General features: G+C 44.9%; 1 protein-coding gene across 13 annotated transcripts in view; it reads right to left on the minus strand.

Annotated features, from left to right (window-relative positions):
* Positions 1-1508: 1508 nt before the first annotated feature.
* Positions 1509-27722, minus strand: part of MRAS (muscle RAS oncogene homolog) — an 81842-nt gene continuing 55628 nt past the window's right edge. For 8 of the 13 annotated variants that reach the window (XM_064277263.1, XM_064277264.1, XM_064277261.1 and 5 more), the window contains 4 exons: positions 12260-12413; positions 10378-10477; positions 9620-9699; positions 1829-7595 (listed from right to left, as the gene is read on the minus strand). In XM_064277263.1, the coding sequence (XP_064133333.1) occupies positions 7496-7595; positions 9620-9699; positions 10378-10477; positions 12260-12413 (434 nt within the window). In that variant the 3' untranslated portion in view covers positions 1829-7495. Of the gene's footprint in view, positions 7596-9619; positions 9700-10377; positions 10478-12259; positions 12414-16232; positions 16401-16895; positions 17086-27722 lie in introns of all 13 variants that reach the window. The other 5 variants (XM_023538811.2, XM_023538809.2, XM_064277266.1 and 2 more) reach the window with 3 other exon arrangements.

A 27722-nucleotide genomic window follows, 5' to 3' on the forward strand; every position in this document is an offset into this window, starting at 1 on the left:
TCCAGTAGAGAGGGAAAAACCAATGATACAGGAAACAGAGGAAAATTTCTGAGTAGTGTCATGGATGTATTCTAGCACCTAAGAGAAGGGATTAGCTCATCTGTAACACGCAAGAACACAGTGTGTGGATGCAGATGCTCGTAGGTAGGTAGAGGTGGTGGAAGGAGTCTGTGGAAATTCCAAATGACTTCAACTTTCTCAGTTAAGGAGGAAGCATCAGCTGAGAGTGAGGGTAAAGGAGAGGATGAGAATAGTCATCTAGAAGACTGGGCATAAATGGACTAGGAAAATATGGTATCCTTTCTGGGGACATGAAGGGCCAGAGGAGGGTCATAGGTGTGAATTTTCAATGATACTTGTCAGTGTGGTTATATTTTGTTCAGCTGCATGGGTTCAGGCACGGGGTAGGCAAAGTTGGACTTAACTGGAGTTATGATTTGGCCAAATGAGGATGACATTACAAGAGAGGCAAGGGAATTGATGATGTATGCAAGGGATTGATTATGATTGATCATGGGATTTAAACTGAGTAAGGAAGGAAAAAGGTCCCTAGGTGGCACAAACCTTTGTGCTCAACTGCTAACACAAAGTTTGGTGGTTCAGACTCATCCAAAGGTATCTTGGAAGAAAAGACCTGGTAATCTGCTTCCATTAAGATTATAGCCAACAAAACCCTATGGAGGAGTTCTATTGTGTAATACATGGGGTCACCAGGAGTAGGAATCAACTCCAGGACAACTAACAACAAGGAGGAACAAAGGACATCAGGGGGGAGAAAGACAGTGAGAGGATGCTAAAATGGATTGGATGCAAGTACAGAGGGAATGAGCTGGAAGTTTAAGAGGTCGTGATCAGAGGGTGGGCTGCATAAAAATTGATGTAACAGGGTGTGGTTGTTAAGGTTGTGTGTCAACTTGTCTGGGCTGTGATTCTCAGTGGTTTGGCAGTTATGATGTAGTTTGGCAGTTGTATAATGATGTAATCATCTCCGTGATGAGATCTGATATAATGTGATCACCTCCATGTGGGATCTGCTGTGAGCAGCCAATCAGTTGAAAGAGAGTTTCCTTGGGGGTGTGGCCTGCATCCAATATATGTGGACTTCCTGGCAAAGCTTGCTGGCTTTTGCTTGCTCTGGATCCTGCATTTGACTCATCAGTATCTGATCTCCAGTTCTTGGGACTTGGGCCAGTAGCTTGACGTCTTACCTTCCAATCTGATGTTCATCAGCCCCTGCAGCTATGTAAGTCAGGAGAAGTCTCCAACTTGACGCCTGACCCATGGACTTGGGCCTTACTGGCCTCTACAACTGTGTGAGCCATTTCCTTGAGATAAATCCCTGTGTGTGTGTGTATGTGTGTATGTGTGTATATGTGTATATATATATATATATATATATATATATATGCTTCACTGGTTTTCCTTCTCTACAGAACCCAGCCTAAGACATAGGGATGCACCCTGCTTGCCTGTCCATGGTTTACCCTGGGTTTCAGCTTCACCTTGTGCTTGTCATGACTCAGGTTTGCAAGCCACACTCAAGCTGACATGTCTAATCTTCAAACAGAACCATGAGGTGGTGTCATGGATTGAAGTATTTCCTCCCAAAAATGTGTGTATCAACTTGGTTAGGCCATGCTTCCCAGTATTGTGTGGTTTTCCTCCATTTTGTGATTGTAATTTTATGTTGAGAGGATTAGGGTGGGATTGTAACACCAACCTTACCCAGGTCTCCTCCCTGATCCAAGGTAAAGGGAGTTTCCCTGGGTGGGGCCTGCACCACCTTTTCTCTCTCAAGAGATAAAAGGAAAGAGAGGCAAGCAGAGAGTTGGGAACCTCATGCCACCAAGAAAGCAGCACAAGGAGCAGAGCCCGTCCTTTGGACCTGGGGTTCCTGTGACTGAGAAGCTCCTTGACCAGGGGAAGATTGGGGACAAGGACTTCCTCCAGAGCTGACAGAGAAAGCCTTACCCTGGAGCCAATACCCTGAATTTGGACTTGGAACCTACTAAACTGTGAGAGGTTAAATTTCTCTTTGTTAAAGCCATCCACTGCGGTATTTCTGTTAAAGTAGCACTAGATGACTAAGACAGGTGGGTTCCTCATTGCTGCCCTGAAGACAATGGAGAGGGTGCTGATGGCTGGGACTCAACAATGAGTGGGAGCGGGAGGTGGCACAGCCTGGGAAGGAACTTTGATGGGGCTGCAGAGGCAAGTGGTCAGCCTTTTCTTGGTATTTGGGTGTGTTGGTGCTACAAGGGGGAGAGCACCCCAAACCTGCCAGACCGTGGTGGCCACCCATCCCACTGACAGGCTGTGGCTTCTTTTGCCAAAGCTGGGTGCACCTCTGGAGATAGACAATTTAAAGTGGGTGCAAATGTTTGCTCCCATAGTAACAAATGAAAGTATTTTTTTTAAAAAAGCATGCCCTCTTTGGGGCCAGGATATGGGTGGAGCTCCATAAGCCCCGGTCACAGAGGGACTCAGGACGTCCACCCTGCCATGGGCTCAAGAGCGTGTGGACATGGGTTTGGAAAGATCCAGGTGTATGCTGTCCTTGTGAAGATGACTCCAGTCCAGGTGGTTTTCCAAGATTCCAATTTTTCCCACTTAAGGTTACTTCTGAGGATCAAAGAAACAGCACACTCAGTCTGAACTCCCAATGCCTGTTGGATGAAGAACTGCCACTGGGAGGGACTTTTGGCCTTTATAGTTAAGACTACCCTCCTGTTGTCCAGTCTATCCCAGGTCATTAAAATGGAGCCAGCCAGCCCACCCTCCACACACTAAAACCTGTCATGCCATGGGATGTCTTACAAATAGTGTATCATGTAGACTTTTGACTGCAAGAGGAAGAACATTTGTGCTGACCTAAGGGGCAAAAGGAGAATGGGTTATTAGGAGACCCTTTGCACTGTTCACTATCTAGTACCATATATCTAGCCTAATGCCTAACACATGGTGGTGTTCTTAGCTGCTGTTGGCTCCTGACTCATGGTGACACTATCTATGCACAGTGAACCAAAACACTGCCAGTCCTGTGCCATCCCCACTATTGTTGTAGAATAGACTTTTTGATCTATAGGGTTTTTACTAGTTGATATTTGGAAGTTGATCACCAGGCCTCTCTTCCTAGTCCATCTCAGTCTGGAAGTGCTGCTGAAATCTGTTCAGCATTATAACATGTAAGCCTTCACTTATAGACAGGTGGTGGCTGCACATTGCACTGGCCAGGAATTAAACCTGGGTCTCCCATGTGGAAGGCAAGAATTCTACTACTGAACCAACTATGCCCCCGGCACATGGTAGGGCCTAATGAATATTTGTGAAACGAGAGGCAGGAAGCCAGGCCTGACCATCCATCACCCCCTCTCCTCCAGCCTCTCTCTGCAGTCTGGCCTTCTCTACTCCTAGTCCAGAGGATGTCAGAAGCACCCTGCAGCTTCTCGGCTTTACATGTTTCATGTATAATCAAAGAAGTACCAAGAAGAGGAACTTGGTCTCTATTCCCAATTACTAGAACAGGGACTCTGAGAGGCTCAGTTTGGTCAAGTACCCACCAGGTTCAATCAACAGAAAAATGAAAGCACACTGTACCCCTGTGGATGGGCAGGGGCAGTTTCCATGAAAAGGAGTGCTAAGCAGAAAATCCAATAGAGCATCATTACAAAGAGCATCATTTCTGGGCCCCTTACCATATTTAGCTTTAGTCCTCAAGCCACTTGTTAGTTGCCATTGAGTTGATTTTGACCCATTGTGACCGCATGCATGCAGAGTAGGACTGCTCCATAGGGTTTTCAAGGCTGTGACCTTTCAGAAACAGATCACCAGGCCTGTCTCCTGAGGGACCTCTGGGTGGATTCGAACTGCCAACCTTTTGGCTGGTAGTTGAGTGCTTAACCGTTCGTGCCAATCAGGGACCTACTCAAGCTACTAAGAAGATGCACATTCTTGTTTCATTTGCAGGCAGGGCAACTGAAGATTAAAGCAGGTAATTTGCTCAAAGGCATATAAAGGTCAGGTCTGCCCAACATCAAGAGGCTGTCTCTAAACACTGCACTAACCTACCTTCATCCTTTGGCCCCATGCAGGAAGGAATCTCCTTAAGGCCACCTGTGGTCTCCTCACTTTAGGTTTGGTTAGGACCAAGGACACGTTTGGTAAGAGAGGGGTGATCTGGGCAAGCTATTGATAACTCACAATTTTCATAGTAAAACTTTAGGCATATATGAATAAGAGGAAGCAAGACAGGCAAGTGTTTCTCTTTATTCATGAGTCAAGATACACAAAGACTTAATAAAAAGTGAACATAAAAGGCTCGCACATGATCTTCAGGCGTCGCTCTCGTTCACGACAATGGCCATCTATGTAACAAAAGCGGGGTGCTCATGAATTCAAGTATCTTTCATTCTAAGTAAACCCAACATGCTATTTTGAACCTAACGGTCTGCTAATGGAGAGACTCCATCTTTGGCTCCAGATTTATCGTAACACATCTGAGGAGTCTTAGGGTTAGAGTTGCCATGTGTTAGTGGGTCATGTCTCCTGGCAAAGAGAGACAGGCCACTTTAGGCCAACTAGACATTCTCCATAGCAAGCACCACGAGAAGGTGGTGGGCAAAGTCCTCATAGAAAACATCCAAGGTGGTTGGAAACCAGTGACCAACCACACATTCCCGTATGTGGCCAAGTGCAGAGGAAGTAAGTGACCATGGCCGTGGCCCTGGACTGTGCAAGTGGGTTGGCTAGGATGTCCTGCTGGGGAGAAAAGGAGCCCCCTAAGGTGGTGTTAGAATAGTGGGAGGAAATCTGAGAGCACACAGTGGCAAAGATGGAGTAAGGGGAGTGCTCCAGGGGATGTACAGTTAGTACTATTCAGAGGGTCTGGAAACCAGCGGGAACATCAGGATATCACCAAAGACATGAGTCCCAGTGGCTCCTCAGTCATGGAGTAATGTGGCAAGCTGCTTTCCCAGGCTGAACCTGTCAGGTGATCACAGAGATGTTACACAGGGGATGCCCAGGTCTCCTCTGCTCCCAGGCCTGGTCTGGCTTATCTGGGAGCCACCTCCACCACAGCCCCATCTCTAAAACAAAACAAACTGTCTTTTAAAAGTGTTATCTATTTCCTATGGGAAAATGAGGCCATGGGAGGTAAAGTTTATCCAAGAGCAGAGGCTACAGAAGGCCGTTCCTTAACCAGTTTCTCTCTTGGGCACTGTGGGGTTCAACTGTTGGCTGTCTGCAGGATAGATCCCTAGAAGACCGACCCAGGAACCATCAGAGCCCTTTGTCTGGTTACTCTATAGCTAAGGGCCCCATTGTAGGTCAACTGATCTACTTTCTACAAGATGCCCCCTCAGTGCTGCCAAGGAGCTGCAGGCTGTACCCAGGTAAGGGTGTGCTGGTGGTGGTCTGTGTGGGCACACACTTTCCAGCAGTAGACACTGTCCTGTGTGCAGGGCTTTTGTCCTACCCCACCACTTCCTCAATGCAGAGCATCTCCATCCTTCTTCCCATCTTTCTTCCTCCATCATCTCCCCTTCCACATGGCTGCTGAGAGCTGCCATCCCGCTGCTCACACATCTGCCACAGATGTGGCTCAGAGGAGTGCAGGGTTTGGAACGAACATTGTCTTTTTAGTGTTTAAAATGCTCACTAACATTAAAGGATCCTGAGAAACTCTGAAGTGCCTCATCTGGAATGATCTTTGTTATCCTTCCTTTGAGGAAATTACTTAGACAAATACAAAGTTTTACTTCCAATGAACAAAAATGCAAGTGTTTCATTCTGCAGCAGAATCACTCTTCAGCTGGGTCCCTGCTGCTGGTGATTTCGCCGAGTTAGGAACTCAACATACTTTCAAAGATGGAGAAGAATCCAGGTGTCTCAATGTCCGATCTGGGCTCACTATCCCTGGGTTTCTTTGTCCAAAGATTGGCCAGGCCAGTTGTTGGGGATGGTCCACTTTGCCTAGTGATCTGGTTTGTAAGACTTGGTAGGTAAGGCCACCGGCCGTGCCACCTCACCTTCAGACCTCTCAGGCATGCTGCTGTTCCTGTTGCCCCGCCACTCCTGCCCTGACTAGGAGACACCCAGTCCTGGGCTCACACCAGCAGCACCTGGGAGGGTGGATGGCATCGTCAGGAAGTCAGGAGGACTGTCCCCCTTGCAGAAACAGGTGCATGGGAGCCTTGTCATCAGCCCTATCTTCCTTTCTCCTCTAATCACATCTAATAGTCAAGATCCAAGAGGTTAATAAAGTGTGTGCTGGAAAGGCAGCCTAATGCTATGTATGTAAATGCTTACAGAGGTGGTTGTCAGTTGACTCAGGGAAAATGGTTCCAGGGCTTTCATGGTGCTCTTTTAGTGGTATTGAATAATTTTTGGTTAATATTCAGCATGAACTAGAGTTTTCTGGATCGTGTCCCCATTAGCTTATACTTGGACATGAAGAAGCACACATGCCCGTGTTAGGGTTTTTATATCAGAGAGGCACCAGGCAGCACAGGTGATGGGAGAGAGCACAAAGAAACAAATCTGAGAAACCCAGGACCCTCTCACATGGCCAGGAAGAACACAGAACTTAACCCACGTGTCTGAAAAATAAATTCACACTTTTGCAAAGCCCATCAGCTTATACATTCCCAAGTAATGATAACCTCTTTTAGAACTGACGTGCCAACCTCTCCCCCCCGCCCAAAAAAAATAGTTTCTTAATCTCTGCATCCTTGACCACAGCAAAGCCCTCTGGGTAAACACATCTGTCTTCTCTCCAGTTCATAGGCTGTGAGTAGGGTCTGTTCCCCACCTGGATTTGATCCAGGGCCTGAGGCCTCCAGCAACAGTTTCTGTTAACTTCTGTTCTCTAAGTCACTATAATTTCATATTGAGTTGAGTTTTGATATAGCTGGAAGAACTCAGTTTAAAAAAAAGTAAAATAAGACCTTCCAGACTTGTTATCAGAGAGGTCTTCTGAAGACAAGAAACTTCGCCAGCCAGCAGGCACAGATCCCTTTAATAATAATCACTAAAATAATTTTAAAAATCTAGAAAAGACATCCAAGCTTAGACACTGTTGTTTGGGGGCAGAGGGAAAAGTTTGTTTATGGCTTATTTTGTATTTGTATGTGGATAAACACCTCCACAGCAAACCAACACTATGTAGTTAAAAGAAACCACATATCCACTAAGAGAAGGGGAGGAACTGGGTTGAATCAACACATGAAAGGCTTAGATGCTGCTTCTGTTTATGTGTCATTTCCTTGTCTCTTGTGAGACACTGGAAAGCCTGTGCCCTTTGGCAAAGCCAAACCCTGTCTCCTCCCTACCCACCCTCCCTTTCTCCCTTCCTGTGCCAAGTCCTTGGGCCAAGGGTAAAAAAAAACCCAGTCGTCGGGGTTGTGGTTAGAAATGTCTTTCAGTGCAGTTAGGCAGTGGAGGGGTCCCGAGGCCTAGCCAGTTCATGGTTGCCGTGCCCTAGGCCTCAGGCCCATCACAACATCACACACTGCAGTTTGTGGGCACCAGTGGCCCGGTCCCCCCGCCATTTGGTTTTCTTCTTCTTCTTCTGGCTTTTTTCAGGAATCTGTTGCCTTTTGAAACAAAGAACAGAAAAACCAAGTCAGAATAGGCTTTACTTCTCCTTTGCTCCTCCCCTTTCTTGCCCCAGCTCTGTGGCAGAGAAGGCCTATTCTGGCCTGGGGAGTGGAGCTGCTGCCCAGATAGTGACTCTGGAGGGAGATGAGGACAGGAAAACCTAAACCATTCTACCAATTAGGATTACCGGCATTATACTGAGGCTACATATTTAAATCTTAAGTGATGTCATGTTTTATCTTTTGTATAGTATTGGCCTCTGTGCTTCATATTTTAAATAAAACGGTAGGTCACTTGAGTACAAAAGCTTTTTACATGCTTTCTGTTTTCTTTTCCTATGACTAAAACTTGCACTTGGAACTATAGGTCCATAACCAAGATATCATCACCCTCTGCTGTTGGTACATGCTAACTGCAGGCAAAATGCCCAGGAGAAAATCATTTCAAGAGTGCAGCACAGGAAGTGCCAGCAAAAGCATAAAGTGAAGGCTGCAAGGCCACTGCCCATGGTGGGTATGATGGTTAAGTTTATGTGTCAACTTGGCTAGGCCATGATTCTGGGTGGTTTGGCAGGTATTATGTAATCATCCTCCATTTTGTGATCTGATGTAAGCAGCCAATCAGTTGAAAGGGGAGTTTCCTTGTAAGTGTAGCCTGCACCCAATATATACGGATGTGCTGGCAAAGTGCTCTGTCGATCCTGCATTCGCCTCGTCATCCTCTGACCTCTAGTTCTTGGAATGAGAGCCAGTAGCCTGAGCCTGACCTACCAATTTTGGGTTCATCAGCCTCTGCAACCATGTGAGTCAGAAGAAGCCTACAGCCTGACACCTGACCCATGGATTTGGGACTTGCCAGCCTCTACAATTACCTGAGCCACTTCCTTGAAATAAATCTCTCTCTCTATATTTATATATATGTTTCACTGATTTTGTTCCTCTAGAGAACCCAGCCTAAGACAGTGGAGAATAGTGAGAAAATGAGGTTGCTGAGCCTGTGTGTGTGTGTGTGCATGTGTGCACATGCTTGTGTACACATGCATGGTATCATGGGAGCTGAGAGATGGCAGACAGAGAAGGAAACTGGTATAGACCTGGGTCTGATTTCACAGATAACCAATAGCCCTTAGAGTTCCCTATAAAGGCAACATGCTCCATGAATGGTGTTTAAGAATCACTGGGTAGGTGACTCTGAATGTTGCGGATCTGGGAAATGGGAAAGAAGGGTGGCAGGAAGACCAGCTAAAAGCCTGCTTCGATCATCTAGGCATGAGGTGATTAAGGTCTGAACTCTGATCATACAAAGGAATATACAAGGGTTTATTCAGCAAGGTTTTTGACAATACTCGGAGGCTGACAGTGCGTGGGGTCTGGAAAGGAAACACATAAGCACGTGATGCCTCTGAATTTGAGCCTGGGAATCAGAATGTTGGCTGCTGGGGTGAAATGTCAAAGAGCGGTCTGATGTCAGTCAGGAAAAGGAGATGGACCTACTTTTTACGAAGTTGAAAGCTTCAGTGTTGAGAGAACATGGGAGGGAGAATAGCGGGAGCTGCCTTCCAGGGAGGCTAAGCTGCAGGACTTAGGCCAGAGAGGAGGCTGCTAGAGCTGACCCCTCAGGAAGGCATTCCATTTAGCTGTGGGCATAGGCTCACCCACAGACCTGTTCACAGTTGGGTGAGGGTGAGGGTGGGTGGAGATAGGAGAAAGAAATGGATTGAGGCATAAGAAATCCAAAAATAGGAACCGATAGTGGTGATAGTTGAACAAGATGAACGTGATTGATGTCACTGAATTGCATATGTAAAAAATGCTGAAACGGCAAATGTTTTGTTACGTACAATTTACCACACACACACACACACACACACACGAAAGACACCCCAAAACAGGCCCAGAATCCCCCAGCCTCACATGCCACAGAAACGAGGAGCTGCATTTGTTACTGGAGACTCCAGCTGCTGTCAAGTGCCATCCATGCGGCAGAGGACCCTGCTTCTAGGAAAGTGTGCAGCTCTCACCTAATTACTCTAACGAGGTCATGGAAGGCTTTGTCGACATTGAGAGGTGGGTCCTTGGCACTGGTTTCTATGTACGGAATCTGAAAGGCAAGCTCAACTTGGTGAAAGCGGCATTGAGCCCCACAAAGCCCTGTAAACCCTTAAAAATGCAGATTCTCAGAGATGTAGAGGGATCGTGCGTTTTTAAAGCCCCCCCCAGAGTCCCTGGACCCCAACAGCCTCATACCACCTGTGGTGGTGGCTTCTCGCTCTTTAAGGTTAGAAAGTTTTACTAATAGCTTTTCCAATTCCCTCTTGTTCTCTAGTCCGAGAGGTATTTAATAGCTCCCTAAAAATGGAAGAATATTATCTTTTTATATACTTGAAGACTGAAGACTCTTTCATTTGTCAAACTAAAATACTTCCTGATACTAGTCATTTTTCTTTCCTTCTATTTTTCTATCCTGGGGTGACTTCTGTCCCTTCTTCCAGGGCCTCCACAGTGGACTCTGGTAGGAAAGGCTGAGGCGAGGCAGGGCCATCAACAGGACTCAACACTGGGACCCCTGGCCAGTCTGTGCCCACTTATCCTGCAACACACCCACCATCTCAGAGCCTGCCCGGCCCAGCTCTCTTGTCTGGTCTATATCTCTCTGGTCTGTTGTCTTGTTTCACACTAGGAGGCCTAAGTTCCATTCCAGCACACCACAACTGCAGGAGTGATGGGGTATCAACTTTTACACTGTGGTCCAACACACACACACACACATACAACCTACATTGTGTTTGGTTGCCATTTCCTTTCCTTGCTCCCTGGTGATTTTCCTCAAGTGCATCAAATCGACCTTGTTGGCCACAAGGATCATCGGAAACGACTCCCTGGGAAATAAAGCAACAGTGGCTCTGTGAGGCTTCACTGCTCCAGTGGATACCTGGTAAGGTGGCACAGCCACATCTTGGGCATGACACAGCCCACAGCACCTTCTCAGTCAGCCTGGGGCTCCAAAGCCCATTCCCTCCATGTTTCCAGAGAAGGGATGGTACTCAGGCCAATACCAGGGGGTAGGCTGGGAAAAAAGGGGCCTGGGACTGCTGGCAGTCTTATTTTGAACCCTTAGGACTGTTTCAAGGCCACCAAGGGGCTGTCCTGGGACCTGAGTCCAGTGTAAGTTACCACAGCTGGTGATAAGAACTCCTTGGCTCAGCACTGTCCATGAGGCCACTGGCAGGGCTGCTGGGATGGGGACTAATTCCCAGTCCCTATTCTCCACATCTCTCAGTTATTGTAATATACCTATCATGCAGGGCTGCTATGGTCATCAGCAGTAATTAATGAAGCGCACCGGGGATAGGGCCTGGCACACAATTGGCACTTGATACATGGCGGCTGAAAAATCAGGATTGATTCCAGAAGTGGAAGCAGACATCAAGAGTCATGTCCATCTTAAAGGTGTGATCGACATGTGGCCAACTTGCATTCTAAAAGCGAATGAAATGTTGGTCTCTCAGCACCATTAGTAGCATTGGGTATTTTCATTTTAAAAGTTATAATTGAAGAGGTGAAAAATAGTACTGTATTATTTTTACTTGCATTTCATTGATCAGCAAGAAGGTTGAATATTTTTCCACATCTGAATCAATTATGTCTTCTCTTTTGAGATTCATATATTCAGGAGCTTAACCCACATTTATCTATTAGAGCTTTATGTGTGTTAGAGACAGTATGTGTGTGTGTGAGGTTATTAACACTTTGCCTTTGGAACAGGTATTAACTGGATTCCTCCGTCTTTACTGAGATTTGTTCAGGGCTTGCAGTTTTCCCATTAGTTTGTCCCCTTATTTGCTTGAGATTGTCTCTTTGAGATCCAATTAACTGCTTTCTTCTTAACTGACAAGACCAGTTGGACTTAAAACAGACTCCAAATTATTTAATTACTCCACAGAATGCTAAGAAAAAAAAAATGAGCCTTTAATTAGGGGCTTGTAAATCTCACAGTCAAATGAGACTTAACCAATTGCAATGTATGTCGTTCTGTTGTTAGGTGTTGTCGAGTCGGTTCCGACTCATAGCGACCCTACGTACAACAGAATGAAACACCGCCCAGTCCTGTGCCATCCTCACAACTGTTACGTTTGAGCCCACTGTTGCAGCCACTATGTCAATTCATCTTGTTGAGGGTCTTCCTCTTTTTCGCTGACCCTCTACTTTACCAAGCATCATGTCCTTCTCCAGGGACCTGTCCCTCCTGACAACATGTCCAAAGTATGTGAGACATAGTCTCGCCATCCTTGCTTCTAAGGAGCATTCTGGCTGTACTTCTTCCAAGACAGATTTGTTTGTTCTTTTGGCAGTCCATTGCAATGTACACTGAAGAAAAAAATTAATTTTTTCTTTGAATGAAATTTGGTTAAACTGGTGCTGAAAAAGGAGGGTGTTATTAATGATTCCTCAGTTGAGGGGACAATTTATGAGATGTGGGAAGGAGGTGACCCCTCGAGGCCTTGGAGCAGTTTAGCCCCATAGAAAGAACTAGGATGGGAGTGAAGGGGAACAAAGTCTGAATTCAGCTCTGCCCTTCTGTGCCTCAGCTTTTGCCTGAAAATCTGAGAGAGAAACTGAGCCCCTTCTGAGGCAGGGAGGCCCTGCTCCACCACCCTCACCTGTCCTTGACTCGAAGGATGAGCTGGTGGAAGCGGTCCACATGCTCGAAGCTGGCCTTGTCGGTGACTGAGTAGACGATGAGGAAGCCGTCGCCTGTCCGCATGTACTGCTCTCGCATGGCACTGAACTCCTCTTGCCCAGCTGTGTCCAGGACTAGGGTGGAAGGAGGAACTTAGGGGCTGTCACTGCCCACCCTGGAGCACCCCCCACGTTCCTCATGCTGCTGTCCCCACAGAGAGGCGCATGAGCCTCCCTGGGGCTATGCAGTAAGGGTCCTGGTAGGGCTTCAGCCACCACAAAGACTGCTTCAGGGTAAGGCTCTAACTGGTTTGTTTGTGAATTCACCAAACCCTTCTCCCAGATTCCAATCTATGGTGCTCACTGGGCCTAAATTCTCTGAACTACAAAAAGGCCGTGAAAATTCAGTGATCAAATCTGCTGCAAAATTCCTCTGGGGAGTCCTCAGAGCTAGCCTGAATTCCTGCTGCACCCCATAAAAGCTGTGATTCTTTGGGAGGTTACCTGGCTCCCTCGAGCACTCATTTCCTCTCTATAAACTGGAAGCTATGCCAGGTAGGGAGGATTATAAGAGGGAGAGAGAGAGAGAGACAGTAAAAGAGAGAATGTGTATGGAAGCACCTGGGGGAAGCCCTGGAATCAAACCTCTCCCTGGGTAGGGTCACATACCTCCTAGGATGGAGCTGTGACAGGGGTGGCAGGAGGAGAGAGTGGGGGTGGGAAACAGGGGCAGCCGAGGAGACCGAGGGCAGGGAGAAGGACCATGCCAGCCAAGGCTCTTCTCCCTACCCATCCTCCCTCCTCCTTTCCCTACCCCAAGAGCTCCTGAATCTCACTCACCTTCAGCTTCCTGCCTGATGAGGCAAAGCGCTAAGAGAGGTCATAGCCACAGCTGTGTGGGGAGGGGGTTTCCTTTTAGAAGTGTAAGCCTGATTCCTTCACACCCTCATCAAAGCACTGTAGGGGCAAGGTGGCTGAAGCCTTCAGCGTCCTCCAAGACCCTGCTCATCTTCCAGCTCCGCTTCTGCCTCCATTTTGTCAGCTCACTCTCTTCCCTGACCTGCTTACTGGGGGCAGTGGAGCCAGTGACTACCAACAGACTTTGGAGCCAGACAGCTTGGCTGAGTCCCGGGCTCTTCAGTTCCTAACAGTGTGGCCCTGGGATAGCTCACTTCTCCGCGCCTCCAGTTTCTACAAGCAGAAGCACCTGCTTGTAGGAACTGGGATGGGTATTCAGTCATCCATTCAGCAAATGTCTTCTGAGCACCTGTTATGTGGGGACAAGCAATGGACCACTCTGCTTAGAGTGATTAATTTCTGCCTTCTTATTTCGTGTCATTAGGTAGTGAAAATATACGATGGATTTCCCCACCAAGGTTCTTGGAGGCTAGTCAGGCTGAGATATTTAAAAAAACAACAAAAAAAATAAGGGACAGAAAGTGATGCCTACTATTGGAGAGCTAGGGAAGGAGGGGTCCCTTCAGCTTAGGGGGATCGGGGAAGGTTTTAGGAAAAAGGAGAGATTTGATCCTGATTTGGAAAAAACAAATGAAGAAGGAAGGGAAGAAGGATAGAATTTGAACATAGAAGATGGGGCCTGGGTAAGGGTCTTCCAGGCAAAGGAACATCATGGAGTCTGGGCAGAAGGGAGTGGTGAGGAGGCTAGTGTGGCTGGGGTCACAGGTCCATGATGGAACACTTGGAAGGAAGATGAGACAGGGAAACCATAGGTTGGGGGACCTGGGATCCCAAACTAAAACGTCTGGACTCCGGTTTGAAAAGGGGAGAAATGCAGTCTGAGGAGGGAGAGTTTAACAGCCAATGACGAAGATGCAGGCAGCAAGGTGCATGGAGAAGGAGAAGAGGGAGCTGGACCTAAGCTGAGGCGGGTGTATTTAAGGTGGAGAGGAGAGAATGGAGGGGAGATGCTGAGACACAGAACAGACAGAATGGTTGTGGGGGCCAAGGGAAGACAGAGTTGAGGGCACCTTGGAAATTCCAAACTTGGGGCCTGAGAGTACAGGTGCAACGAGGGAGGAGGAGGTAGGGCTGAGCTGGGCCTGGTCCAGTTTGGGACTTATTCCCTTGTCCAGCTCCCCCCCCCATACAAACATCTGGAAATGACTGGTCACAGACCCTTTATCAGCAGTTCTGCCTCCAAGACTTCCTGGGGGAAGCTGAAGCTATGATTTTAAGAAATTATGATTCCGCCTACTTTCCCATGCCTGATGCCATTAAGGCAGGAAGATGCTGGAGACAGAAAGTATTAGCCACTGTGGGAGAAGAGGGGTTCTGCCAATGTGCATGTGAGCAGAGGTGGATTATCCAATAGGCAAGGTAACATGTGGTCAAACACATGATGATGTGCTAAGTACCATGCTTACCTTGCTTATTGGATACTCTGCTCCTGCTTCTGGTAGTGACCCCAATTGCCTAATAGGCTAACTTAGGGACAGACGTCAGGGGAGAAGTGCTGGCTGCCTGCCCTAGGGGATGCTCCTTCTCAAGGCCACACTATGCAGCTGGGGGAATGGGATGAAGGGGTCTTGGGATAAGTTTTCACGAGGCTCATGGAACCCACAAGGTGCATGTGTGTGTGCACATTCTTTCTGGGGAGATGGTGCACGGCTTCATGAGATTCTTAGAGGAACCTGTCACTGCCCACCCCCTACCCCCATGTTGCTCTCAGGAAGAGAAGAGAAGAAACAGGAAAAGGGCTGCACGGGGTCTCAGCTGTGTAGCCTGGAGCTCAGGAACATCCCAGGGAGGGATGGGAGAGGCCTGGGAGTGGAGAGGAACAGGGAGCAAATCATTTGCCTGCAACCCCATTTCTACCTCACAACCACCCTGGAGTCCAGCATTTTACAGGTGACGACACTGCTCAGGTTCATCCTACTGATAAGCAGCAGAGGCAGGATATGGGTCCAAAGCCTTGCTCTGCTCATTACACCTGCCTGTCTTTGAGTGGGGAGCCTGCAACAGCATCCCCAAAGGCCTGTGGAGAAAAACAGGTCTAAAAGGAGGGGATGAGGACAGAGCAAGTGAGGTCTGCAGAGGTCAAAGGCAAAGGCCAGGAGGTTATGCTTCCTATACCTACTCCCACCTGGTTACACCAAGCTCTCCACCTATTCCATGCCTGCACGGGGGCACTACATGCGGCTGGGAGGAGAAAACCACACAGCCCTTCTGGCTTGGCTCACTCTGAAGTCCTGAGCACCAACTTCCAGGGTCTTTAGAGCACCGAACAATTCTAAACATGTCCCTACCCAGTCACTCTCTCACTCCCCTGGTGACGGTTTCCCACCGCCTTCTCTCTCCTCAAGCCTCCATTCTCAGCTGAGAATCTGAAACGGCATCGATCAGGAGACAAGCTCCACAGGTTCCACTCCAAATCAACTTACCTTGGAGAAATCTGAACCCTCATCCGCTGCTGGTAGGAACGTAAAGCAGTGCAACTGCTGGAGGAAAACATTTTGGCGGTTCCTCAAAAAGTTGAACACACAGTAGAACTGCCACATAGGGTTTCCACAGAGTGGCTGGTGGATTTGAACTGCCAATCTTTTAAACACTTTTCCACTCTTAACCACTTTGCCACCAGGGCTTCAGAATTACCATACAACCTAGCAATTCCACTCCTAGGTATATACCCAAAAGACTTGAAAGCTGGGACTCAAACAGGTACTGGTATATCAATGTTTTCTGAAGCACTATTCATAGTAGCCAAAAAAGTAGAAACCACCTAAATATTCATCAATAGATGAAAAAATAAACAAAATGTGGTATATCCATACAATGGAATATTATGCAGCCACAAAAAGGAATGCAGTACTGATACATTCTACAAAATGGATAAACCGTAAAATCATTATGCGTAAGTGTCTTAGTGATCTAGTGCTGCTATAACAGAAATACCACAAGTGGATGGCTTTAACAAACAGAAATTTATTTTCTCACAGTTTAGGAGGCTAGAAGTCCGAATTCAGGGCACCGGCTCTAGGGGAAGGCTCTAGGGGAAGGCTTTCTCTCTCTGTCAGCCTTGGGGGAAGGTCCTTGTCTCTTCAGCTTCTGTTGCATGGTTCCTTTGAGATCTCCATGTGGCTTGGCATCGATCTTCCTGGATCCCTGCTTACACATTTGCTTGTTTAATCTTTTATATCTCAAAAGAGACTGATACAAGACATACCCTACACTAATCCTGCTTCATTAACCCAACAAAGGTAACCCATTCCCAAATGAGATTATATCCAAAGGCATAGAGGTTAGGATTCACCACACATATTTTGGGGGGACAAAATTCAATCCATAACACTAAGTAAAAGAAGCCAGATACAAAAAGCCACATATCGAATGATTCCATTTATATGAAATGTCCAGAATATGTACCTTCATAGAGATAGACAATGGATTGGTGGTTTCCAGAGGCTGGGGGCAGGGGGAAATGAGAAGTGGCTGCTCATGGGTATAGGGTTTTTTTCTTAGGGTGATGAAAATGTCCTGGAATTGGATGGTAGTAAAGGTTGTACAACTTTGTGAATATACTAAAAACTACTGAATTGTACACTTTAAAAGGGGGAATTTCATAATATGTGGATTATATCTTGATAAAAAACCAAATACCTTGTGGGATTTGGTTCCTTGGTTTGGAGGGTTACAGTCATGGTTTCATGGGACATCCCAGTTAATTGGCCTAATAACATGTTTAGTGCTTCTTGCTCTACCTCCTAGTTAGTTGCACAGTGCCTGGGTGCCTGGGGTCTTAAAAGCTTGTAAGCGGCCATCCAAGGTTCAACAATTGGTCTCTATTCACCTGCAGCAACAGAGGAAGAAGAAGAATCAGGAATAGGAGGAGATATGGAATGCGTGGCTAATTGCTTCTATAAACAACTGCTTCCTTCACCGTGACACCAGAAGAACTGGATGGTGCCTGGTTACCATTACTGGACACTTTGATCAAAGATTTCATAAAAGGATCCTACCAAATGGGGGAAAATGCAGAAAAGAATTTCAAATTCTCATGGACTGTAGACTTTCTGGAGCCATGGAGGGCAGATGGACCCCTGAAACTATTGCCCTGAGATAATCTTCGATCCTTGAAACAAAAATATCCCCTGAAGTCTTCTTAAAACCAAACAATAGTTGAGCTTAATTAGTAAAAAAGGTCTGCCTTGAGTAATATGCTCTTTTAAGAACTATCTATATGGGATCAAATCGACAACAGCAACTCCAAAGTTTAGATAGGAAACTTAGCAGGCAGTAAGTTTATATTAATGAGGAACAACTCGGAGGAGGAGGGTAAGAATGGCTGCACAACTGAAAGAATTTAATGAATGTCACTCAATTGTACACGTAGAAACTGTTGAAATGGTGTATGTTTTGCTGTGTGTACTCTCAACAACAACAAACTAAATAAAATTTAGAAAAAAAATTATGTAAGAAAAAACCGCAACCCACTGCCCTTTCTCTGGCGTGTTCTCTCTGCCTACCTTCTTGCTACAGTGAATGGCTGGCCCTGCTCCTGCCTAAGACCATCCCTTCAGCTGGCACTGGACCCCACCCCCTGCCACCTACTCAAGGACATGACTGCTATAGCTTTTCCCTTTTTCCTGCATCATCAACTTCTCTCTCTGTTGGTTTATTTCCTTCAGTATGTAAACATGCTATAGTTTCTACCATTTAAAAACAAAACTGACCCTTGACTTCACATCTCCTTCTACCTGCTGCCCATTTTTCTATTCCTCTTTGTAGTAATATTCCTTGACTTGTGTCTTCTCACTGCTTCCACTTCCTCTCCGCTCCTCTTTCTTGAAGCCACTGTAATCAGACTTTCACTCATGACTCCAACCACTCCACCAAAATTGATCTTGTCAAGTCACAATGAGCTCCATGTCACTAAATCCAGTGGGCACTTCTTGGTCCTCACCCCACTGGGCCACTTGCCAGCATTTGTTGCAATTAATGGCTCCCTCCTTTTTGAAGTACCTTCTTCACTTGGCCTTCAGACACCATACTCTCTCGGTTCTTCTTCTACTTCTGTGACTACTCCTGCTCTGTCTCCTCATCTCCCCAACCTCTAAACATTGGTAGGTCCCCATTCTCCTTCCTGGGACTGCTTCTTTTCTGTAACCACACCCACGTCCTTGGTGATCTCCCAGTTCATGGTTTCATACGTCTCTTCCATCCTATTGACTCCCAAATTTCCATCTCCAGCCTGTGCCTCTCCCCTAACTCCAGATTCAGACTGGCAGCTGCCAGCATGACTTCTATCTGTATGTGTGAAAGGTATCTGAGACCTTAGTCTTTTTTTTTTTTTATTGTGCTTTAAGTGAAAGTTCACAAATCAACTCAGTCTCTCACACAAAAATGTATATACACCGTGCTACATACTCCCAACTGCTCTCCGCCTAATGATACAGCCCACTCCCTCCCTCCACTCTCTCTTTCCGAGTCCATTTCACCAGCTTCGAACTCCCCCACCCTCACATCTCCCCTCCAGGCAGGAGATGCCAACATTGTCTCAAGTGTCCACCTGATCCAAGAAGTTCACGCCTCACCAGCATCCCTCTCCAACCCATTGTCCTGTCCAATCCCTGTCTGAACAGTTGGCTTTGAGAATGGTTCCTGCCCTGGGCCAACAGAATATCTGGGGGCCAAGACCCCCGGGGTTCTTCTAGTCTCAGTCATACCTTAAGTCTGGTCTTTTTATGAGAATTTGGGGTCTGCATCCCACTGCTCTCTTGCTCCCTCACAGGTTCTCTGTAGTGTTCCCTGTCAGGGCAGTCATTGGTTGTAGCCAGGCACCATCTAGCTCTTCTGGTCTCAGGCTGATGTAGTCTCTAGTTGATGTGACCCTTTCTGTCTCTTGGGCTTGTATTGTCTTTGATGTACTTCATTCTCCTTTGATCCAGGTGGGTTGAGACCAATTGATGCATTTTAGATGGCTGCTTGCTAGTGTTTAAAATCCCAGACGCCTCTCTCCAAGGTAGGATGCAGAATGTTTTCTTAATAGATTATATTATGCCAGTTGACTTAGATGTTCCCTGAAACCATGGTCCCCAAAACCCTGCCCCTGCTAAACTGGCCTTCAAAGGATTCAGTTTATTCCGGAAATTGCTTTTGGTTTAGTCCAGTTGTGCTGACCTTGCCTGTATTGTGTGTTATTTTTCCCATCACCTAAAGTAGTTCTTATCTACTATCTAATTAATGAATACCCCTCTCTCACCCTCCATCCCTCCCCCTCTCATAACCATCAAAGAATATTTTCTTCTCTGTTTAAACTATTTCTAGAGTTCTTATAATAGTGGTCTTATACAACATTTGTCCTTTTGTAACTAATTTCACCAGCATAATGCCTTCCAGATTCCTCCATATTATAAAATGCTTCACAGATTCCTCACTGTTCTTTATCGATGCGTAGTATTCCATTGTGTGAATATACCATACTTTATCCATTCATCCGTTGATGGGCGCCTTGGTTGCTTCCATCTTTTTTGCTATTGTAAACAGTGCTGCAGTGAACGTGGGTGTGCATATGTCTGTTCGTGTAAGGCTCTTATTTCTCTAGGATATATTCCAAGGAATGGGATTGCCGGATCATATGGTAGTTCTATTTCTAGCTTTTTAAGGAAGCACCAAATCGATTTCCAAAGTGGATATACCATTTTACATTCCTGCCAGCAGTGTATAAGTGTTCCAATCTCTCCACAGCCTCTCCAGCATTTACTGTTTTGTGTTTTTTGGATTAATGCCAGCCTTGTTGGAGTAAAATGAAATCCCATTGTAGTTTTGATTTGCATTTCTCTAATGCCTAATGATTGTGAACATTTCCCCATGTATCTCTTAGCTACCTGAATGTCTTCTTTAGTGAAGTTGCCCATTTTTTAATTGGGTTATTTGGCTTTTTGCAGTTAAGTTTTCGCAGTCTCATGTAGATTTTAGAGATCAGACGCTGATCGGAAACGTCATAGCTAAAAACTTTTTCCCAGTCTGTGGGTAATCTTTTTACTCTTTTGGTGAAGTCTTTGGATGAGCATAGGTGTCTGATTTTTAGGAGCTCCCAGTTATCTAGCTTTTCTTCTGCATTCCTAATAATGTTTTGTATACTATTTATGCCATGTATTAGGGCTCCTAACGTTGTCCCTATTTTTTCTTCCATGATCTTTATTGTTTTAGATTTTATATTTAGGTCTTTGATCCATTTTGATCTCATTTTTGTGCACGGAGTGAGGTATGGGTCTTGTTTCATTTTTTTGCAGATGGATATCCAGTTATGGCAGCACCATTTAGCTGTTTTGGAGCATCTGTCAAGTAACAGTTGCTCATATGTGGATGGATTTATGTCTGGATTCTCAATTCTGTTCCATTGGTCTATGTATCTGTTGTTGTACCAGTACCAGGCTGTTTTGACTACTGTGGCGGTATAATAGGTTCTAAAATCAGGTAGAGTAAGGCCTCCCACTTTGTTGTTCTTTTTCAGTAATGCTTTACTTATCTGGGGCCTCTTTCCCTTCCATATGAAGTCAGTGATTTGTTTCTCCATCTCATTAAGGAATGTCATAGGAATTTGGATTGGAATTGCATTAAATGTATAGATTCCTCTTGGTAGAATAGACTTGTTTATAATGTTAAGTCTTCCCATCCATTAGCAAGGTATGTTTTTCCACTTATGTAAGTTTCTTTCGGTTTCTTGCAGAAGTATATTGTAGTTTTCTTTGTATAAGTCTTTTACATCTCTGGGAAGATTTATTCCTAAGTATTTTGTCTTCTTGGGGGCTCCTGTAAATGGCATTGATTTGGTGATTTCCTCTTCGATTTTCTTTTTGTTGGTGTAGAGGAATCCAACTGATTTTTGTATGTTTATCTTGTATCCCGATACTCTCTATTAGTTTCAGTAGTTTTCTGGGGGATTCCTTAGGGTTTTCTCTGTATAAGATCATGTCATCTGCAAATAGAGATACTTTTATTTCTTCCTTGCCAATCTGGATGCCCTTTATTTCTTTATCTAGCCTAATTGCTCTGGCTAGGACTTTCAGCACAATGTTGAATAAGAGTGGTGATAAAGGGCATCCTTGTCTGGCTCCCGATCTCAAGGGGGATGCTTTCAGGCTCTTTCCATTTAGGGTGATGTTGGCTGTTGGCTTTGTATAGATGCCTTTTACTATGTTGAGGAATTTTCCTTCTATTCCTATTTTGCTGAGAGTTTTTATCAAGAATGCGTGTTGAACTTTGTCAAATGCCTTTTCTGTATCAATTGACAAAATCATGTGATTCTTGTCTTTTGTTTTATTTATGTGATGGATTACATTAATTGTTTTTCTAATGTTGAACCATCCCTGCATACCTGGTATGAATCCCACTAGGTCATGGTGAATTTTTTTTTTTGATATGTTGTTGAATTCTGTTGGCTAGAATTTTGTTGAGGATTTTTGCATCTAAGTTCATGCTGTAATTTTCTTTTCTTGTGGTGTCTTTACCTGGTTTTGGTATCAGGGATACACTGGCTTCATAGAATAAGTTTGTTAGTATTCTATCCTTTCCTATGCTCTGAAATACCTTTAGTAGTAGTGGTGTTAACTCTCCTCTGAAAGTTCGGCTGAGCTCTGCAGTGAAGTCGTCCAGGCCAGGGTTTTTTTTTTTTTTTTATTGGGAGTGTTTTGATTACCTTTTCAATCTCTTCTTTTGTTATGGGTCTATTTATTTGTTCTACCTCTGTGTTAGTTTAGGTAGGTAGTGTGTTTCTAGGAATTCATCCATTTCTTCTAGGTTTTCAAATTTGTTAAGAGTACAATTTTTTATAGTAATCTGGTATGATTCTTTTTAATTTCATTTGGGCCTGTCATAATATCGCCCATCTCATTTTTTATCCGGGTTATTTGTTTCCTCTCCTGTTTTTCTTTTGTCAGTTTGGCCAGTGGTTTATCAATTTTGTTGATTTTTTCAAAAAACCAGCTTTTGGTCTTGTTAATTCTTTCAATTGTTTTTCTGTTTTCTATTTGATTTAGTTCCACTCTAATTTTTAGTATTTGTTTTTTTCTGGTGCCTGTGGGTTTCTTTTGTTGCTCTCTATTTGTTCAAGTTGTAGGGAAAATTCTTTGATTTTGATCCTTTCTTCTTTTTGGATGTGTGCATTTATTGACATAAATTGGCCTCTGAGCACTGCTTTTGCTGTGTCCCAAAGGTTCTGATAGGAAGTGTTTTCATTCTCATTGGATTCTCTGCATTTCTTTATTCCATCCTTAATGTCTTCTATAATCCAGTCTTTTTTGAGCAGGATATTCTTCAGTTTCCAGGTGTTTGATTTCTTTTCCCTGCTGTTCCTGTTATTGATTTCCACTTTTATGGCCTTATGGTCAGAGAAAATGCTCTGTAATATTTCAATGTTTTGGGATTCTGCTAAGGCTTGCTTTATGACCTAATATGTGGTCTATTCTAGAGAATGTTCCATGTGCACTAGAAAAGAAAGTATAGTTGGTTGCTATTGGGTAGAGTGTTCTGCATATGTCTATGAGGTCAAGTTGGTTGGCTGTGGCATTTAGATCTTCCATGTCTTTATTGAGCTTCTTTCTGGGTGTCCTGTCCTTCACCGAAAGTGGTGTGCTGAAGTCTCCTACTATTATCGTGGAGCTGTCTATTTCACTTTTCAATGCTGATAGAGTTTATGTATCCTGCAGCCCTGTCATTGGGTGCATAAATATTTAATATGGTTATATCTTCTTGGTATATTGTCCTTTTAAGCATTATAAAGTGTCCTTCCTTACCCTTTCTGATTGATTTATCTTTAAAGTCTATTTTGTCAGAAATTAATATTGCCACTCCTGGTTTTTTTTGGTTGTTTGCTTGATATATTTCTTCCCATCCTTAGAGATTTAGTTTATTTGTGACTCTAAGTCTAAGGTGTGTCTCTTGTAGGCAGCATATAGGTGGATAGTGTTTTTTAATCCATTCTGCCACTCTCTGTCTCTTTATTGGTGCATTTAGTCCATTTACATTCAGCGTAATTATGGATAGGTATGAATTTAGTGCTATCATTTTGATGTCTTTTTTTGTGTGTTGTTGACGGTTTCTTTTTCCCACTTAATTTTAAGTGCTGAGTAGATTCTTTTTATATATTGTCCTTTGCTCATATTTGTTGTCGTTGATTTTGTTTCTGCTGAGTCTCTTTTTTTTTCTTGTATTTTATTTTGATGAGTAGGATAGTTTGTCTCCTTTGCGCTTACCTTATTATTTACCCCTATTTTCTAAATTGAAACCTAACATTTATTTCTTTGTATTGCTATATCTTCCTCTCCATATGGAAGATCTACGATTTCATTTCTTACTCCCTCTTTATTGTTTTAATGTTGTCTTCTGTTATATAACATCGCTGTTATCCTGTTTTGAGGGTTTTTTTTAATCTTCCTTTTTTTCTTTTTTTTGATTTCCCTGTCTGGGTTGGCTTCTGATGGCTCTACCCGGTGTTCTAGTATTGGGTTCATACTAGAACCCAATGATTTTCTAACCAAAGAACTCCCTTTAGTATTTCTTGTAGTTTTGGTTTGGTTTTTACGAATTCCCTAAACTTCTGTTTATCTGGAAATGTCCTATTTTCACCTTCCTATTTAAGAGACAGTTTTGCTGGATATATGATTCTTGGCTGGCAATTTTTTTCCTTCAGTTTTTTAAATATGTCATCCCACTGCGTTCTTGCCTGCATGGTTTTCTGCGGAGTAGTCCGAGCTCATTCTTATTGGCTCTCCTTTGTAGGTGACTTTTCATTTATCCCTAGCTGCTCTTAAAATTCTCTCTTTATCTTTGGTTTTGGGAAGTTTGATTATGTCTTGGTGACTTTAAGATCTACCTCATGCAGAGTTCGATGAGCATCTTGGATAGATATCTTCTCATCTTTCGTGATATTAGGGAAGTTTTCTGCCAACAAATCTTCAACAATTCTCTCTGTATTATCTGTTATCCCTCCCTGTTCTGGTACTCCAATCACTCATAGGTTATTTCTCTTGATAGGCTCCCACATGATTCTTAAGGTTTCTTCATTTTTTTTAATTCTTTTATCTGATTTTTCTTCAAATATATTAGTGCCAAGTGGTTTATCTTCAAGTTCAGAAATTCAGGCTTCTACTTGCTCAGTTCTGCTCCTCTGACTTTCTATTGCATTGTCCACTTCTGTAATTTTGTTGTTAATCTGAATTTCTGACTGCCGCCTGTCTATGGATTTTTCCAGCTTATTAAAATTTTCATTATGTTCCTGAATAATCTTTCTAATTTCTTCAATTGCTTTATCTGTGTGTTCCTTGGCTTGTTCTCCATATTGCCTCATTTCCTTCCTGATGTCTTGAAGGGTTGTGTATATTAATCTTTTGTATTCTGCCTCTGGTAATTCCAGGAATGCACTTTCATCTAGAAGATGCCTGGTTTCTTTGTTTTGAGAGCTTGTTGAGGTGATCATGGTCTGTTTCTTTATGTGACTTGATATTGACTTGTCTCCAAGCCATCTGTAAGTTATTGTATTAGTTTATGCTTGCTTACTGTGTCGTAGCTTCTTGTTTTGTTTTGTTTTGATATGTCCAATTGGGTTGCTTGAGTGAGCCAGCTTGATTATTTTCGCCTTTGGTTCTCTGACGTCCTGTCCCCAGATGGCTAGAGCTGTTACCAGGTATATCAGTCTAGGAGTCCCTTCACTTTTCTTGTATGAATTCAGCTCAGGTGTCCAGGTACCTGATATCAAGTGTGTGGTACAGGCTTTGTCCTACAGTCTTAGAGGGGCAGGGGTTTTTGGCGTATATACCGGTATCTGATTGCAGCAGGTGGTCATGCTCTGAACAAGTCAGGGGGCTGAGAACTGACCCCCGAGTGTCTCTGAGGAAAGCACATCCCTGTTTCCTAGAGAGTGCAGGTGGGTGGGTTCTGCAGACGGACCATAGGCACCCAATGTTTTTGGTTTTAACGGACTGGGAGGGACCAGTTATTCTTGGGCCCGTGTTGTGGGTGGCTGGGTGACCTGAGTGGAGCTACCAGTCCTTAGGTCCCTGGTGGAGGTAGGTGAGGACCCTGTTTAATAGGCAAAGCAATGTCCAACATCAAACACCCACCTCTCTGCCGCACGGCAGAAATGGTTGGGGTCTGCCAACAAGGGCCTATTCTCCTGAAATAGGCCTACACAGGTCTATTCAGAGGGGAAAGGTGCTCAAATTCCACAGACCATTTAAGCCTGGACAGGAGCCGCTTCTCTCCTAAGCTCCCCCAGTTAGTGGAGCTGGCCAATTATCTTTTGCCCCAGTTGCAATTTTTTTCCTTCTCCAAGGCCGGGAGGATGGCTCTAGGTGCTCAACAGTGCCTATCTCAGGCTCAGGGAATTCAGCTGCTGAAGCCGGCTTGGGGGTTGGGGCATGCAGTAAAACATACGCAAGTACTTAGCATTTGCTGACAGCGCCGTTCTTCTCAGTTTCCAGAGGTGTGAATAGGCTGTGTGTCTGGCTGCTTCTCCCTGAGGAAACTGCGGCCAAATGCTAGTACCAGCCCGCCGCTGCCACTCCGGGAATGGTGCCTGAGGGCTCCCTGCGATTCGGGTCCAGTAACTCCTCTCCGCTTCTGAACAGTCTCTTCCTCCCTCGTCCCTCTGTTCATTTTCTAAGCTTGCCTTTGATGCTCAGGGCTCCTAGCTTGCCATAAATATACTCGTTTCACTTGTTTTTTCCGGTCTTTGTTGTAAAGAGGGCTTGCTGGAAGCGTCTGTCCATTCCGCCATCTTGGCTCCGCTTCCAGATTTTAGTCTTGATTGCCTCCCAAAATGTGCTTTTCACTAGCCTTCCTAATCTTAATGAATGTAATTCTATTCTATCAGTTGTAGTCCAGACTCTTCCCTCTCTATTCCCCACCCCCACCCATATAATCCATCAATAAATCCTGCTTTCTTCCTTCAAAATATACCCAGAATCTAACTCCTTCTCACCACCTTCTCCCCCGTTGTGCTAGTCCACCATCAGGAGCCTCGTAACTGGTTTCCCTGTTTCTGCCCTGGCTCCTCTATGGTCTGTTCCCCAGAGTGAGCCTTTTAAAAACATTAGTCAAATAATGTCCCTCCCTCTGCTCAAACCCTCCAATGGCTTCTTATTTCCCTATAACGCCCTATGGGATCAGGCTCCCACCCGCAGCTACCTCTCTAACCTCTCCTCCCTCTCATGTGCTCTGTTTTGCTTCTAGCTACTCCCCAAACTGGCCATACCTGCCCCAGGGTCTCTGCACCTGCTACTCTCTTTAGACTGAGATTCTCTGCCTTCTAGATAGAAGCAGTTTTCTCCTTTGTGTCTCTACTCAAAGATCACCTTGTCAGGAAGGCCTTCCCTGACCAGCTCACATAAGATAGCAACCCTTTCCTCACTGTCTATTTCTCTTACCTTGCCTTCTTCTTCTCGGTATTTATCACCACCTGGCACATTACACATCTTTGTGGTTTGTCTCCCCCATTTTAACATAACCTTCATGAGAGCTGAAACATTGCTTTGTTGACTGCTGCAGCCTTAGAGCCCAAAAGAGAACCAGGCACATAGCAGGGACTCAGAATTATTTGTAAAATGAATGAATGAACACGCCTAGGTACATAAACTCAGGGTCCAATCCATGTATCACTGGAGGGCAGAGGTGGCTGGTCCAAGTCAGGGGCTCAAGCCTCATTCCTGGACTTCCCCAAACCCAGGCAAACAGGTCAGTGGCCCCTCATATGAACATGTGACTGGGCCTATCCTTGAAAGTACCAAGCCACCCTTGTAAGTAAAAATATAAATCATTTTAGAGCAATCATAGCAATGATATCTATTGAGGTTTACTATGAACAAGGCCCCTAACAAAAAAAAGCCAAACCTGTTGCCATCAAGTCGATTCTGATTCATGGTGACCCCATGTGTTACAGAGTAGAACTGCTCCATATGGCTTTTTGGCTGTAATCTTTATAGAAGTAGATCACCAGGCCTTTCTTCCACAGTGCCACTGGGTGGGCCAGGCTCCCACAAGGTACCTTTTCCCCTCACTCATCCAACACTGGGCTAGCATCAGAGATACAATCGTGGGCAAAAGACTCATCCTCTCTCCTCAAGGAGCTTACAATTTGTATTTTTTCATTTTAATCCCATTTGGGATACAAACCCACCCATGAGGACATAGGGCCTGGGACCTGAGGCTGTCTATGCCCAAGAGAAAGAGGAGTCCTTAGTCACTCAGACCTGTGGCATGAGAACAGGCTAAGGGCAGCTACACTGGCATCCAGAGCAGTCCACCGCAGGTAACATCACTTAACGCAAGGGCAGACCAGCACGCTGAGCCCAAACTGGTCACATGACTTCTAATAGCAACCAACAGGAAGCTCTGAAATTAGGGCAAAACCCAAAATTAACTGCAGGAATATAAGACCTGATTGCCAGCAATGTAAAAGGAAAAACATTTGGGGTTTGGGTTTATTGA

This window comes from Loxodonta africana, chromosome 26 (genome assembly GCF_030014295.1).
Source record: "Loxodonta africana isolate mLoxAfr1 chromosome 26, mLoxAfr1.hap2, whole genome shotgun sequence".
NCBI lineage: Eukaryota > Metazoa > Chordata > Mammalia > Proboscidea > Elephantidae > Loxodonta > Loxodonta africana.